This window comes from Eleutherodactylus coqui, chromosome 10 (assembly GCF_035609145.1).
Source record: "Eleutherodactylus coqui strain aEleCoq1 chromosome 10, aEleCoq1.hap1, whole genome shotgun sequence".
NCBI classification, from domain to species: Eukaryota; Metazoa; Chordata; class Amphibia; order Anura; family Eleutherodactylidae; genus Eleutherodactylus; species Eleutherodactylus coqui.
Window position 1 is genome coordinate 110,839,218 of NC_089846.1, and position 14,604 is coordinate 110,853,821.

The 14,604-nt window shown below is 45.5% G+C and overlaps 1 protein-coding gene across 1 annotated transcript in view; it reads right to left on the reverse strand.

Moving 5' to 3' along the window:
- Nucleotides 1-14,604, reverse strand: part of SMARCA1 (SWI/SNF related, matrix associated, actin dependent regulator of chromatin, subfamily a, member 1) — a 124,623-nt gene that overhangs the window by 41,422 nt on the left and 68,597 nt on the right. Inside the window, exons 15-18 of the mRNA XM_066581699.1 lie at nucleotides 12,911-13,059; nucleotides 11,066-11,185; nucleotides 6,048-6,158; nucleotides 1,170-1,283 (exon numbers count right to left, since the gene is read on the reverse strand). Coding sequence (XP_066437796.1) covers nucleotides 1,170-1,283; nucleotides 6,048-6,158; nucleotides 11,066-11,185; nucleotides 12,911-13,059 — 494 coding nt within the window. The remainder of the gene's footprint in view (nucleotides 1-1,169; nucleotides 1,284-6,047; nucleotides 6,159-11,065; nucleotides 11,186-12,910; nucleotides 13,060-14,604) is intronic.

The following is a 14,604-nucleotide window of genomic DNA, read 5'->3' on the forward strand; positions in this document are numbered from 1 at the left end:
GCAGGGAAAAATGACATCCGCAGGTATTTAACTACCTGCAGGTGTCTAATGCATCCCTATGGGGCGTGGATCCGCGTGCGGGAAAAACGCTGCGGATTGTAATTGCTAATTTGCCCGTGGACATGAGGCATTAAAGTTTTATTTTTCCGTCGATAGGGGTTGTGCGCAGGCTAGTCTTCTGCAGGGCGAGCTCTAGTTTCTATTGGTACCAATTTGGGGTTCCCACAACTTTTTGATCACTTGTATCAAATTTTTTTCTTGAAGATAGAATGACAAAAAAAGACAATTCTGGCAATGTATTTTTTTTGTGTGCATGAGATAAATAATGTGATGTTTTTATTAAAGATGGGATTTTTACAGATACGCCAATACCCAATACCCAGGGAACCTGTCACCTCCCTGCAGGACCATGAATTAAGTTATGGTGCTGTTCGGTGAGGTGGCATGGAGCCGGGTGATGTATTTTTTAGACTCACCCACTCTCCCGATCTAGTGATATCAGCCGGTGAAGTCCGCACACGGCACGAAAATCTGACTCTTTACAGATTGCCATGCGTGCGCTCTCCCATAGAAGTCTATGGGAGAGTGCGAGCATGGCAATCTAAAAAGAGTCAGATGTTCGTGCTGCATGCGATCCTCACCAGGTGACAGCATTGGATGGGGAAAGTGGGCGAGGTTAAAAAATACATTCTCCGGCTCCCAGTCACTTAGTTTATGTTGCTGTAGGGAGGTGATATGTTTCTTTTAACCCTTTCCAATCCAGTGTCGGTCCTCGGCCAACATTAAGACTTTGTCAACGCTGGATTGGATAGGGTTAATTTTCAAAAAAACTACTAATAAAATCATCTTAACAGTTCTTTTTTGTGTGTTATTGTTGAGTGATTCGAAGGAATCCAAAACAGCGCTTTCCCACCCAAAATAAATAAGAGCTGGGGAGTGTGCGGGCAGCAGGGAAATTAAACTGGAAGGGGTTAAAGACCTTAATATGCCAATGAAACCTCATCGTCACTGGTTACAGGACATAGATGTCACATTTAAAACCGCTGCTCGAGTACAGTCGGGGATACGGCTACAAATTAATATATATACCTCTAAAGCGAGCTGCAGCTACTCAGGGTCATAACCACTGCTGGTCTGATCAATCAGTAGACTACATAATCCGGCATTACCTTATATCCAATGGTTTTTCTGTAATAAAGTATCTCTTTTTCAAGCAACTCGAAGAGTCTTGGAGGAAAAAACTGAAAGTCTTGAATGTTGGGTTGTTTTGGTGGTCGTGGTGCCTGTAGAAAAATGAAATATATATTAATCATCAGTCTGCTCTCAGAATGAGTCTATTGCAGAGCAGAAGTGAACAGCTCTTCCCAAAGTCAATACGTTTCTATGTTCTTTATTTGCACTGGTTAGCGCCAAAGTGGATATAATGTAGAGGGCTTGAATGAAAGCTGAATTTACACTTGCATAGAGTACTGATTAAGTAGCGATTACCCTGTATACTTCAATAGTGATATCACAGCCTTAATTTTCAAAAATAATAATATATTAGGACAGAAAAAGTAACGCTAAAGTAACACCTTAAAGGGGTTTTCTGATTAAAAACACAGGTGGCAGGGCAGGTATGAATATTTAAAAAAACACCAATGCTCAACAGTTCGCCATCGTCGCTCCGGTCCTGCCGTTAGTCTATTTACTTGGGTTGCAGCAGTCTTGTAGCTGTTTGCCCATGTGAGTGTTGCAGCCAGCGGGAGGCCTCGTCACAGGATATCATCAATGCCATCCCATGTACCAGCTGGGACTTCTGCATTAGACCATGTGACCGGTTTCCAGGACATGAGTCTTCTGACATGAGGGTGTAGTGGCCCAGTATATCCATTTCTGGCCCTCTCCATAATGTCATATATGTCATGTCTTTTGAAGGTGCGCTGTGCAAATTGTCTAGTCATTCTCTTATGTGTATTGCACAGCTGCAGCAAGTGTTGGCCAGAGACTGGGAGATGCTTGCAATCTATCAATTTATCTTGTTATGTGGGATGAGTGAGATTACAAATATGAGTGTTGGAGTGAGTTCTGGTGCTTCCATTCTGTGGTCTTCAGAGGATTCCATTGCTTCTGGGTTCTTGAGGTACCTTCAACTCCCATGTGGTGAAGTATAGAGGAGAAAGAGCGGTTCCTGATCTTCTGTGTGCCAGTGACCGTGGAGGAGTGAGAGCCGCCAAAAGAATGAGAGAGAGTGTAAGCGTGTTGGTGGTGAGTCAAGGCCAAAGTCTCTGTGCAGTGGTACTCCATACTACTACGCGGCCGTCCTGTGCGTGGGATCACCCTGTAGAGGTACTATCCTACTGTTTGGGTTTCCAGCACCTCCAACTTGTGTAAATTATGCCTTTCCCCCAGTGTGGTCTTGTTCCGCCAGTCCCTGACCGTTCCCAAGGACCTGAGGTACGCTACAAAGTCTGCGGCTCATTTCTTTACCGCCTAGGGTAATTCCGGTGGGTAACGGAACGGCGGCGTCACCCATGAAAACCCCCTATCCCTGTTTACAAGTTTAGTGGGCATCCCCATGCTGTGGATGTCCGGAAGAGGCGCAGCGCTGCCGAGTCTATGTGCGTCCCTCCGGGAGGGAGCATGGTAAGTGCTGCTGTGACCAGCAACCATCTTACCCTCCTAGCTCCTCAACGAACGCCCTATGTCCGGGGTCACCCTATGGGGTGCTGAAGTGCGTCAGCTGCTGTAGTATCAAAACAGCGCTCCAGCTGCACGGAGAGTACACCGCTAAAATATAGTTTTGGACACAGGGGGGAGCCCAAAACTTTATTACAAAAACATAAGTCAGACAACCGATTTAAGTAGAAGACCAAGCAGTGAAGAATGGGGAATCGTCAGCACACTGGACAGAAATCAAGGCAGAAGAGGAAGGAAACATTATTCTGGGCACCACATTTCGGTGGTGCCCAGAAACGGCATCTTCATCTGGCCTTTTACAACAGGGATACAAGGAGGATTTTTGCAATTGAAATTGATTAAAAATGTGTAATCCTTTTCCTCCCACGCTTGTAGTGCACATTATAAAGTTGGAGGACTGCATTTCTTGCAAAAAATACATCAGTCAGCCTGACTGATGGATTCTGCATGGGGGGTATCTAACAGCAGGGGAGGGGGATTTAACATATAAATGCATAGAGCTAGGAAGGAGAAGGTTGAAGAGATAAGAAAACTTTTATGAGAAGTAATTACTTTTGTTGTCTAATTGCGCTCAGATGTCCCGGCAGTCAGCGTTGCTGCGTGCTTCCAATAATTACAAGTGCTGGTTGCTGGGGTCCCGTCAGTGAAGTGAGCCGGGCCCATCTCCGGCCAAGGATATTATTGATTTTTTCTGACAGCTCTCTCTGCTGCAGCACTGCCCGCAGTCCCATTCCTCTCCCCTCGGCCACCCAGTGGGCAGCGGAAATGGCAGAGAGAGCTGTCAAAAAGTAAAAAATCAATATCAAGACAGAATCTTGGTTCACTTCACTGACAGGACCCCTACTCTACAAGCGTAGGAGAAAAATGGTTCAAAATTTTAATCAATTCTTTGCAAAACTTACTTTTGCATAAAAATAAGTTGATTAAAAAATGCACAATGGTGTCCAATGGCCACATTTAAAAACAACTGCCCTATGCTAGGGATGGTATTTAAAAAAAAAAATGAAAAAACTTTTTTCACCCTCTCACTGTGCTTCTGGTTCATTACCATCAAACTGGTCCCCTCTGCTCCGCTTCCCATTGAATCTGGAAAGAATGACATCACCGTTCATCATTCACATGACAGCTGCAGCCAATCGCTGGCCTCAGCAGTCACATGGCACCTGACCACTAAGGCCAGTGATTGGCTGTAGCAGGCCTGTGAACAATGAACGTTACGTCATCGCCTCCTGTTTCAGCAGTGGGAGAGAGGGTGAGTCATCGTTATTTCACTTTTCAAAACCATTCTACACCCTGGAAACATTTTTTTAGATGTCGGACAGCCCCCTTAAGGAAGAGCCAGGGTCACGGTAGCATTTTTGTGCATTGCTTTTTTTTGTTAATTAAAAAAGAAAGTGATCCTGACATGTGGACCCCAATCATGTCAAAGGAATTCAAGCTAATGCAAAAGTTTGTATCTGTCCCGGCATAATCAGTTTTTTTTTATCACCGAGGTCAATAAGTGAAAGATTAAAAAAATGGATCCCATCAACACAACGAAGGTAAACATCTCTCAAACAAAACCTTTCAAAAAGCTTTGTCCTGAGGATCCAATCGGATTCTTGGCAGTAAATATTTGGCTTTTGTGTGAAGCCCTATTACGCACATCTACATATAATCTACCACAATAAATTAATGATGATCTATGTATGTCAGTAAGTCAATGATGCTCTCCTTAAGGAGAAAGGATACCCTTCCTGACTCATGTCTATAGGCCTCTCACTAGCCAAGCCAGAAGCCTACTGCACACTGATGAGGGGCAATCACCCCAAAACGGCTGTCTGTGCATTAGTATTCTGGCTTTGACTTACAATTTCCAGTCTTGTTTAAAAAGTCTAACATTGACTTGCAGGAATTCTGCCATCCAATAGGTGTCGGTGCAGAGGTGTTGCTCCACCTTCCATTTCCCAGAGGAGCATGGATGGCCTTATAAGTCTCCTCATACAACTTCTAGGTGCTCTCCCTAAGGAGAAACGATACCCTTCCTGACCCATGTCAGTTGTTACGTGTGCTGCTGGGATCTGTAGTTTTAAGCTTCCTAGCAGCACAGCTACAGGTGGTTGAGGGTTAATTGAGCTGGCTGGGTGTGGTACTTCCTGCTAGCCAATCTTCTGGATCTGTGCTCACATATTAACCCAGCTCCTGGCCAGTGTCTGGCTGGGTCCTAGGGTGAGCAGTCATGTTACTTCTGTGTTCTGTAACTTGTTATCAATCATGTTCAGCTTGTTCCCACTCTGATCTGTGTTTGCAAGTAGGTCTGTGTCTCTCTGCTTCCAGTGTGTCAGTTGGTAGATCCCTGACACAGTCCCCAATGTCAGCTCTGTGGCTGACTGTATCCCCCCTGGTATGAGGACACATAGACTTGCTGTGAGTTTCATCTGTGTTCATGTGAGCTCTGGGTAGAGTCCGTGTCAGTAGAGTCCGTGCCCTGGTTGTCTGTCCTGTTGCAAGCTTGCTGTGTCATCTGTGACCTGCTGGTTCATGTCCATTTGTATGTTTATTTCCTGTCAGTTTTCTGTCAGCTTGCTGTGTGCCCTGTGCTCTGTCCTGTTCCTTATGCAAGCTTGCTGTGTGATCTGTGTCTTGCTCGTTCATGTCCGTTTGTACGTTTAAATTCTGTCAGCTTGGTGTTAGTTTGCTGTATGACCTGCGATCTGTGTCCTGTCCTGTTGCAGCATTCTGTGTGAATTCTGTCCAGTTCTGCTGGACTCCTGGTTAGTGTAGGGACTAGCAGTATAGCCAGGAGCCGTGAAGTGGCCCGCTAGCTTTCACGTTTTGTACAAAATGTCAACTAATACCTGGTATTTATATTCAGCTTATCATCTGTTACTAGTGGTTGCATTTTGGCTGCTGTATGTTGTGTATTCTGGCTCTGTGTGTCCTGTGGTTCAGTCCCTGTCGTCTGGCATATGAATTTGTCCTGTTCTGGTGTGTGGCTCCTAGGATCAGCTAGGGCCCAGATCCGAAGACCGTTGGGCCGCCCTCTTATTGGGGCGATGTCCACGCTTAGGTAGGGCCATGTCATCCTCCCGTGTAGACCAGTGTCAGTTGCCTAAAACCCGTTGTGAATACCGTGTGCAACCTGTGTGCGTCCATTCACTCCCTTTTTGGGTACGATCGTGTGGGCCCCGTTCTTAGTTTTACCCACACGATCATAACATCAGTAAGTCAGAACATGAAACTTTAAAAAGTGTAAGTACAAACACTTTATTGACTATGCAGACATGTTCACAGACTGACCAGTGAGGTAGACCTAAAAGAAAGATGGTTTCTCGAAGGCTGTAAGTTTTAAAATCTAAGTTGAGAGAACATAAGAAGTGGTACTTTACCTTCGGGGCCCTTGGCTCACTAACGCGCAAGGCATCTCTGAAATACGCATCCACAGCATAATTGGCCTTGCGCTCTCGTTTGGGGGGTTCTATCCACTCCAACATGCTTAGCTAATTGCATAACAAAGAAAAAGAGCACTTTAGAAAAGTATCCACTTTATGGAGAATTACAAATCAACATGATAGCTTTAAGTGGCCAATTAAGATAGCATTACAAGCGGCGACATTAAGTTTTCATTCAAAACAATTACTTGGTGAGTCAGCAGCAGTCATCGAAAGAAAGTGAACACATTTAACACCAATATGGCAGCTTCACATAGTAAAAACCCCAAGTAAAGCATCCGCTCGTCTTTTGTTTCAAGAATCCTGGAACAGAAGGGTTTACAAAATGTGGATGAATTACTGTTTACGACTTTGTACAAGTATTGTATTCAAAGTCATATATTTACAGTCTTAAAGGGAACGTAGTTGTTTTTTACATTGATGCTGTGTCCATCGGTGGGCGAAGGGCGTATCTCAGAATTTCTAAGCACATTGTGGATAGGGTACGCTGTGATTGTGGCGCCCGATTTGCAAACAGACAAATGGAGCTCCAGAACAGAGGAATGGCGGCACCAGTTGTCAAATTGAAAGCTCTAGGTATGTGTAATGCACATTCATATGTGTGGGCTGGGGAGTCCGGGGATGTAAGTGTAAGGCCTCATGTCCACGGGCAAAAGAAGAATTAAAATCCGCAGCGGATTTTAACTCTTCACCCGCACCCGGATCCGCACCCCATAGGGATGCATTGACCGCCCGCGGGTAGATAAATACCCGCAGATGGTCAGTAAAAGGGAATTTAAAAAATCATGGAGAATGAAAAAAAATGGACATGCTCCATTTTCATGCGGGTCTCCCGCGGGGATGGCTCCCGCAGGCTTCTATTGAGGCCTATGGAAGCCGTCCGGATCCGCGGGAGACCTAAAATAAGAATAACTTACCCGTAGCGGACCGTGCGTGCCTTCCCTTCTTCACAGCCGGATCTTCTTTCTTCGGCCTGGCGGATGTGCACGGCGCATGCGCGCGGCATGCAGCCAGCGTGCCGAGCAAATCCGCCGGCTGAAGAAAGAAGATCCGGCCGCAACGGAAGGAAGACAAGCACGGACCCCTGCGGGTAAGTTTATTCTGATTTTTTAGCATCATGTCCGCAGGGCAGGAGGGACCCGCTACGGATTCTCCATGGGCCTGATTTTCCCCGTGGACATGAGGCCTTATACTTACCTATCCCATCGTTCCCCTACTGTTACCACTGAAAGATGTCGCTCAATCTATTGAGCGGTGCACTAAGTAGTTCACCCATTCTAATTTTAAAATGGACACCAGGGGAACAATGGGGCAGATAAGTATAACTATTTACGTCCCCAGACTCAGCAGGTCCCCTTCTTTCAGCTATGAGCTTAGGGTACTATACATAAAGCTGTATGAGCCAATCACCAGCCAGCGTCTGTGTATATACAGATATGCAGTGCATTAGAGTTTCTGAGGTATGAGTGACACAGTGGGATGGAGGGGGCCAGTTTTCTAAGGGGGGATATAGAAATGGGGTAAATTGAGAAGTGTGGTAATTAGGGAATATGGTAGACCTCCCTAAAAATATGTGTTTTTAGGACACGCTTAAAACTGTGGCCACCGGGAATTAACCTGATTGTCTGCAGTAGCGCATTCAAGACAACTGGTGCAGCTCGGAAAAAGTCTTGGAGAAGGAAGTGAGAGGTTCAAACTAAAGCGGAACTTAGTATAAGGTAATTAGCAGAGCAGAGAGCATGGGAAGGGTGGGAGAAAGAAATGATGGTGGAGATATAGGATGGTGCAGCACTATGGAGAGCTTTATGGATGAGAGCGATGAGTTGAAATTGTATGCTAAGGCAAACAGTGCAATGGCCAGCACAGGGTGGAGGCATCGGTGTAGTGGCTAGTAACAGGTGGAGGCATCAATGTAGTGGCTAGTAAAAGGTGGAGGCATCAATGTAGTGGTTGGCACAGGCTGGAGGCATCAATGTAGAGACTGGCACAGGGTGGAGGCATTGATGTAGTGACTGGCACAGGATGGAAGCACCAGTGTAGTGGCTTGCACAGAGTGGAGGCATCAGTGTAGTGGCTAGTAAATTGTGTAGGCATCAATGTAGTGGTTAGCACAGGCTGGAGGCATCAATGTAGAGACTGCCACAGGGTGGAGACATCCGTGTAGTGACTGGCACAGCGTGGAGGCACAAGTGTAGTGACTGGCACAGGGTGAACACATCAGGATAATGGTTGGCACAGGGTGGAGGGATCAATGTAGTGTCTGGACAAAAATATAAGCCTGGCTGCTGCATTCAGGGGGGAGAGTTTAGTGCAGGGAAGACCGATCAGTAATAAGTTGCAGTAATCAAGCCGAGAATAGATCAGGGCAACATTAAGGAGGTTGAACTCTTTTATATCCCTAAACAATTTGTGCCGTGTGGCATGACGCATTATCCTACTGAAAGAGGCCCCTGCCACTATGCACGGGTGTACTTGGTCTGCAGGATTCTTTAAGTAGATGGAATGCATTGTATCCACACAAGGCCTCATGTGCACGGGCAAATTTGTATTGCAGTATCCGGAGCGGGCATCCGCCTCTGAGTTCTGCAGCAAATACCTTCCATAGCATGCTATGCAAAAGTGACTCTTCATACACACGAGTGTAAACCAAATGCAGTTTCCGCTAAGGGAGGAAAAATCAAAGCATGCTCCATTTTTGCGCGGATTCCGCACGGACAGCTTCCACTGACTTCAATGGAAGCCATCCGATCCATGGCCCTTCCGCAATTAACATTGCAGAAAGTTTGCGGATTCAGGAGCTTAAAAAAAAAATTGTACTGCACATGTCCGGTGGTGCGCCGTGCGGACCATCCGCAGTACAAATGAAGCAACAACAAAAAAAGCCATGGTACACGTGGACGACAACGCTGCTGTCAGGGCAGGGTTCCGCATGCGGAATATGACCCACCTGTGTGTGTGAGACCTAAATGCCAGAGCCCAAGGTTTCCCTGCAGAACATTGCCCAGAGAATCACACACTACTTCCACCAGCTTATCTCCTTCCCATAGTACATCCTAGTGTCATCTCTCCCCCATGTGATGTAAAACAAAACGTGGCTCATCAGACCCGGCCATCTTTTTCTAATGCTTTCCGTTGCTATTTTCTATGAACCGCAGTTTGAAGGATTACTTGGTGACAGTATTTTATACAGCGATGAGTGCAGGTGAAGTTGTACCACTCCTCTACTGCTCTAAATGGAGTTTTACAGCTGAAGTTCCTGGTGTAGTACATTTGTCGAGGCAACACGACTGTCAGGCTTCTCTGCTGCATCTCCCAGTATTGTATTTCAGACATCTCTTAGGGGACGCAGCAACAGACATAACCAGAGGTTAACTTTAAAAACTATATAATGAGGACTGAAAACAATGGTCTTGATTTCCGGTTTATAGACTGCAGTAAATGTCAGAGAGGTTCACCAACTGCAAATTGAGCGCCGTTGGCTGAACGCACCTTTTAATTTCCGCTATTCAAAACCAGGAACTAATCCCATGAAAAGGAACAAGGGAGTACATTTCCATAGAATTTCCTTCTACCCTGTTTCCCTGAAAATAAGACATACCCTGAAAATAAGACACAGCATGATTTTCCAGAATTTTTGAGGATGCAAAATGATTTTTTAGGCTCTTTGAGGATGCTTGAAATATAAGCCCTACTCCAAAATTAAGCCCTGCTAACAGTTAATTAAAAAAAGTCAATTTAAATAGTGTCCAGGCAGCTATACATGTAAAAAAGTTAAACCTTTTTGAACAAAAATGAATATAAGACACTGTCTTATTTGGGGGGGAAACACGGTATGTCCATACAATTTACTTGTAGTTTGTCATGTGGGCCTTTTAATACTGTACATGTACAGGGATATTCAAAAAGAAGTAGCGGATTTGTAGGCTTCATTGACAAATACACAATCCATACATCACTAAAAAGAAAAAAGGTTCAAAGTTTTTTATGACGCACCAGTAAGTTCCATTTTCTGCCACATAACAGCGCTGCTTCTTGTGGTTTACAGGAACATGGCGGCACGGCAGGAGAAATCGTTTTGTGCGCTTGAGTTCACTAAGAGTTGCTCAAGTGCATCGTGAATTCCGGGATCGATTCCAAAAACAGCCGCCTGGTCACAAGCAAATTTGTTGTGTGACGCATGGTGTCCATCTTGAAGGTGTACCACCCCACGCAGCTCCGGGACCAGAAAACTGTAAATGAGCAATGCGATGCGGCAGAAAACGGAGCTTACTGGTATGGTATAAAAAACTTTGCACCTTCCTCTTTCAGTGACGTGTGGATTGTGTAGCTCTCTTTTGTAGTTTGTTTGTAATTAAATCCCCAAATCTGCTCCTTTTTGAATAAGGCTGGGGTCACACGGGGCGGATTCCCGCCGGAAATCCCGCGGGTTGGCCGCAGCAAAAACCGCGAGATTTCCGCCGCGTAAAAACCCGGCTTTGAAGCGGCCCGGCAACTCGCTCTTCCGCTGCGGCCGGCGCTCCCATAGAGTAGAGCGCAGCCGCAACGGAAAGAAAAAAAAATAGACATGCTGCATTCGGCAAAGCCGCGTTTCTGCCTGATTTACCGCACCGGTTCGGCCGTCCCGTGTGGACGAGATTTCAGAGAAATCTCGTCCACATGGCTGGCTAATCCCGAGATTAGCGGCCGCAGGCGGATTTGCCGCGGAAATTCCGCACGGAATTTCCGCGGCAAATCCGCCCGGTGTGAACCCAGCCTAACGCTGTATTTTTTCTTACTTTTCATAGAAATATATCATTATTATATAATTGTACATGATAACAAAGAGTATTAGTGGTTTCTTACATCTGACATGTAAACTTTTTGAGGTAGTCAGATAGCGGTGGGTTCAGTAAGACATGTAATAATATGTATGTTATAAGTTCTGCCATTTTTTTTATTGCAATGTAAAACGTTACCTTTTGTTTTTCTCGATAATCTTCTCCTTCAAAGTTATATAAACTTGTTTCTGTATCCATAGAGAAGTTTCTAAGTGAGCTCTCACCCATCTTCTCCATGCGCTCGGCCATTTCAGCAGTCTGAAAAGGAGAGATTTCATAAACTGCAAAGGGAAGGCTAGAAGTTGACGATTATTGCCATGTTTCTCCTTAACGGAGGCCGACTTCACATCTGTATTAGGAATTTAATTTTTCCCTTAGGTCATAGGAAGAGAAAAAAATGAATTAACGCTGTGATGTATGCGTCACATGACGGACATCAACAGTGCCTAACAGGCCCAGCAGACTTCGATTAGGGTCTGTCGGGTTCCATCATGGTATCTGTCATTTTACATGACACCTTGCTGGATGATACACTGTTTTCTCTGGGCAATGTGACAGAATTTGTGATGGGGGAGGCTGCATTGCAGATGTAAACAGATTCTTAAAGAGTACCTGTACTTAAATTTTGTTTCTAAAATATACAGAATAGGCAATTCTAAGCATTTTTGCAATGGGTTTAAATCAACCCATTTTGTATATTTTTCATCTAAAGCCCCTACTCAGCTATGCAGCTTGTAGAAGTCCTGGTTAGAGAAATCAATCCTCAGGTAACTGCATAGCTGAACAGGGAGCTCCCGTCTGTGCTGTGCCTGCACTGTTCTCTCTGGTGCAGGCACAGCAGATTATATAGAAGATAGAAGACTGCATCAATAAATGTCTTTTTGTTTTATTAATTTATATATACTGTACATTTTCACTATAGCGGTTTAAGTCCCGTAATATATGTTTTATAACGCTTCTGCCTCTGTCCTCTGGCACTGTGAAGAGAAGCCATACTGTGTTACAGACAGCTTCTCCTCTTCATAGCGAGCCTGCTCCCCACCAGACCCCATGTGCTGTCAGTGTCTCAGTGCATCGGGTTGGGACATACACTGACAGTGCATGGGATCCGGCAGGGAGCAGGAGCTGTGAAGGGGAGACGCCGTCTGTAACTCAGTTTGGCCAAGAGAAAGAGGCAGGAGCGTTAGAAAACAGATGTCAGGAGACTTATAACACTATGGGAGAAATCTATATATAAAGTAATAAAACAAAAAAGCAGACATTTATTAACCCTTTCCAATCCAATTTGTATCCTGGTTTTCCTAGGGGACTTACTCTTTTACTACCATTATACAATGGCGCTATATTCTGGCTAAAGCCAGTACTGCATGAGGTGACACGTTGGATAGGCTCCGGCAGCAGAGAGGCTGGCAATATACAGTAAGAGAACCCCGACAGACGTCTTCCAACATCGGAGCTGTACAGCCTTAAATCATAATGTCTTCAGAGGTCAGACAGTGGATTGAAAAGGGTTAATATATTCTTCTATATAATCTGCTGTGCCTGCACCAGAGAGAACAGTGCAGGCACAGCACAGATGGAAGGTCCGTGCTCAGCTATGCAGTTAGCTGAAGACGGATTTCTCTTGCCAGGACTTCTAGCTGCATAGGGGTTTGCTATGAAAAATGCACAGCAGAGGCTGATTAAACGCAATGCAAAAATGCTTATAATCGCCTATTCTGTATATTTTATTTAAAAAAATTAAAATGTAATTTTAACAACTAGAAAAACTACAACAAACATTAGTGACAACATTAGACTTTCACAGATGCATTCTACATATGACGGTGTGCCTATAACTTCTATGTTTAAGGCTCACCTTGTCTTCACAGCACAGAAGGAAAATATAACGAATACGTTTGATTAATATTGGTACTGGAATTTGCTTACGGTTGTCAGACGTGACCTGAACTAGATTAACTGGCAAAGAAACATCAATTTTACCTTCTTTTCCCCCCTTTCCAAAATTGTAGTAATATCTTCATCTGTCAGTTCACTGTCCTTTGATGCAAACACATGGGTGGCTCCATGGCGAATCATCTGCAGCATTTCATCCTTTCCAAGCTTGTTTGATTGCTGATCAATTAGTCGCCCTACGAGTTAGAAAGGTTAGAAGTTTTTACCTGTACATCCCCTTTCAAAAAAAGATTTTTTGCCAAAATGTTGTGAATGCATTTGTATGTCCGGCTGCATCGCCCAGCATCATGTGAGATGCCATAAGAGCTTTCTGTCCCACCGTAATTCACTTAGTGCCTCTCAAACTCTAAGGCTGCATTCCCACGAACGTATATCGGCTCGGTTTTCACGCCGAGCCGATATACGTTGTCCTCGTGTGCAGGGGGGGGGGGGGGGGGGAGAGGATGGAAGAGCCAGGAGCAGGAACTGAGCTCCCGCCCCCTCTCTGCCTCCTCTCCGCCCCTCTGCACTATTTGCAATGGGGAGAGGTGGGGCGGGGCTAATTCTCAGAACTTAGCCCCGCCCCCGCCCCACCTCCTTTCAATACAAATAGTGCACAGGGGTGGAGAGGAGGCAGAGAGGGGGCGGGAGCTCAGTTCCTGCTCCTGGCTCTTCCATCCTCCCCCCCCCCCCTGCACACGAGGACAACGTATATCGGCTCGGTGTGAAAACCGAGCCGATATACGTTCGTGGGAATGCAGCCTTAGCGTGCAATATCTTGGGGATGTGACTACATGGCAGACAATATTTCTGGTACCATTATGGGCATGGCCAGGTCTATCTAGAAGACAGTCAGGTGGGAGGAGCTAGACATTACTCAAAAATAGTACAGCAGTATTACAAGGACACTAAAGCCACAAAGATTTTTGCAAACAACAGAAAGGACAAGTGTTAGGTTGTGCATCTGGGACCTGTTGTTCTACAGGCTTCCTGGTGCACACCTTCACAAGTGAGGAGTTAATTGAGCTGGCTGGCTGTGGTTTCTCAAGTCAGCCAATCCCCTGGGTCTGGGTGTAGATATATAGTCCAGCCCCTCTGCAAGAGGAAGCTGTATCTCCTCAGTCTTATCTGCCTGTGTATGTGGCTTGTCTCCCTGCAGCTTGCTGTGTGTGTAGTGTCTAGACATCTTGCTTTGCAGCTTGCTGTGTTTTGTGTCCTGTGCTGCCTGATTATGTGTCTTGCTAGAGTAGGCACCGCAAGACACGAGGACCCTTGATCATTGGGCTTGCGGCTTAAGTTCATTGGCCAATGCACAAACGAATCCCTCGTTTTTATATTCAGCTTTATCGTCTGCTTTAGCGTGCAAGGTGGAGTGGTAAGTGTGTTTGTCATCTGTCAGCTTCCTGTTTGTGCATTTGGATTGTCCGTACTTGTCCTAGTTCTGTGTACCACCTATTCTGGGAAAGCCAGGGCTGAGGTTCCAGCAAGGGGCCGCCTTTATCGAGGCAATCGCTCCGCTATTAGGTAGGGCCTTGCCATCTTCCCTTCAGCATAGGGTCAGTTTCTCCTTTCATGTTCTGAGTGGCAGCTCAGTCTATTACCTTACAGTCTGTCTGCCTGTCAGTTGTCGGTTGGTCCCCATTCTGTACTCTTTGGGTCACGTTCGTGTGGGCACGATGCTTGTTTGCCCACACCAACGTAACATAATGCATCCCTTTGAAAACTGGAGAGCATTATGTTAG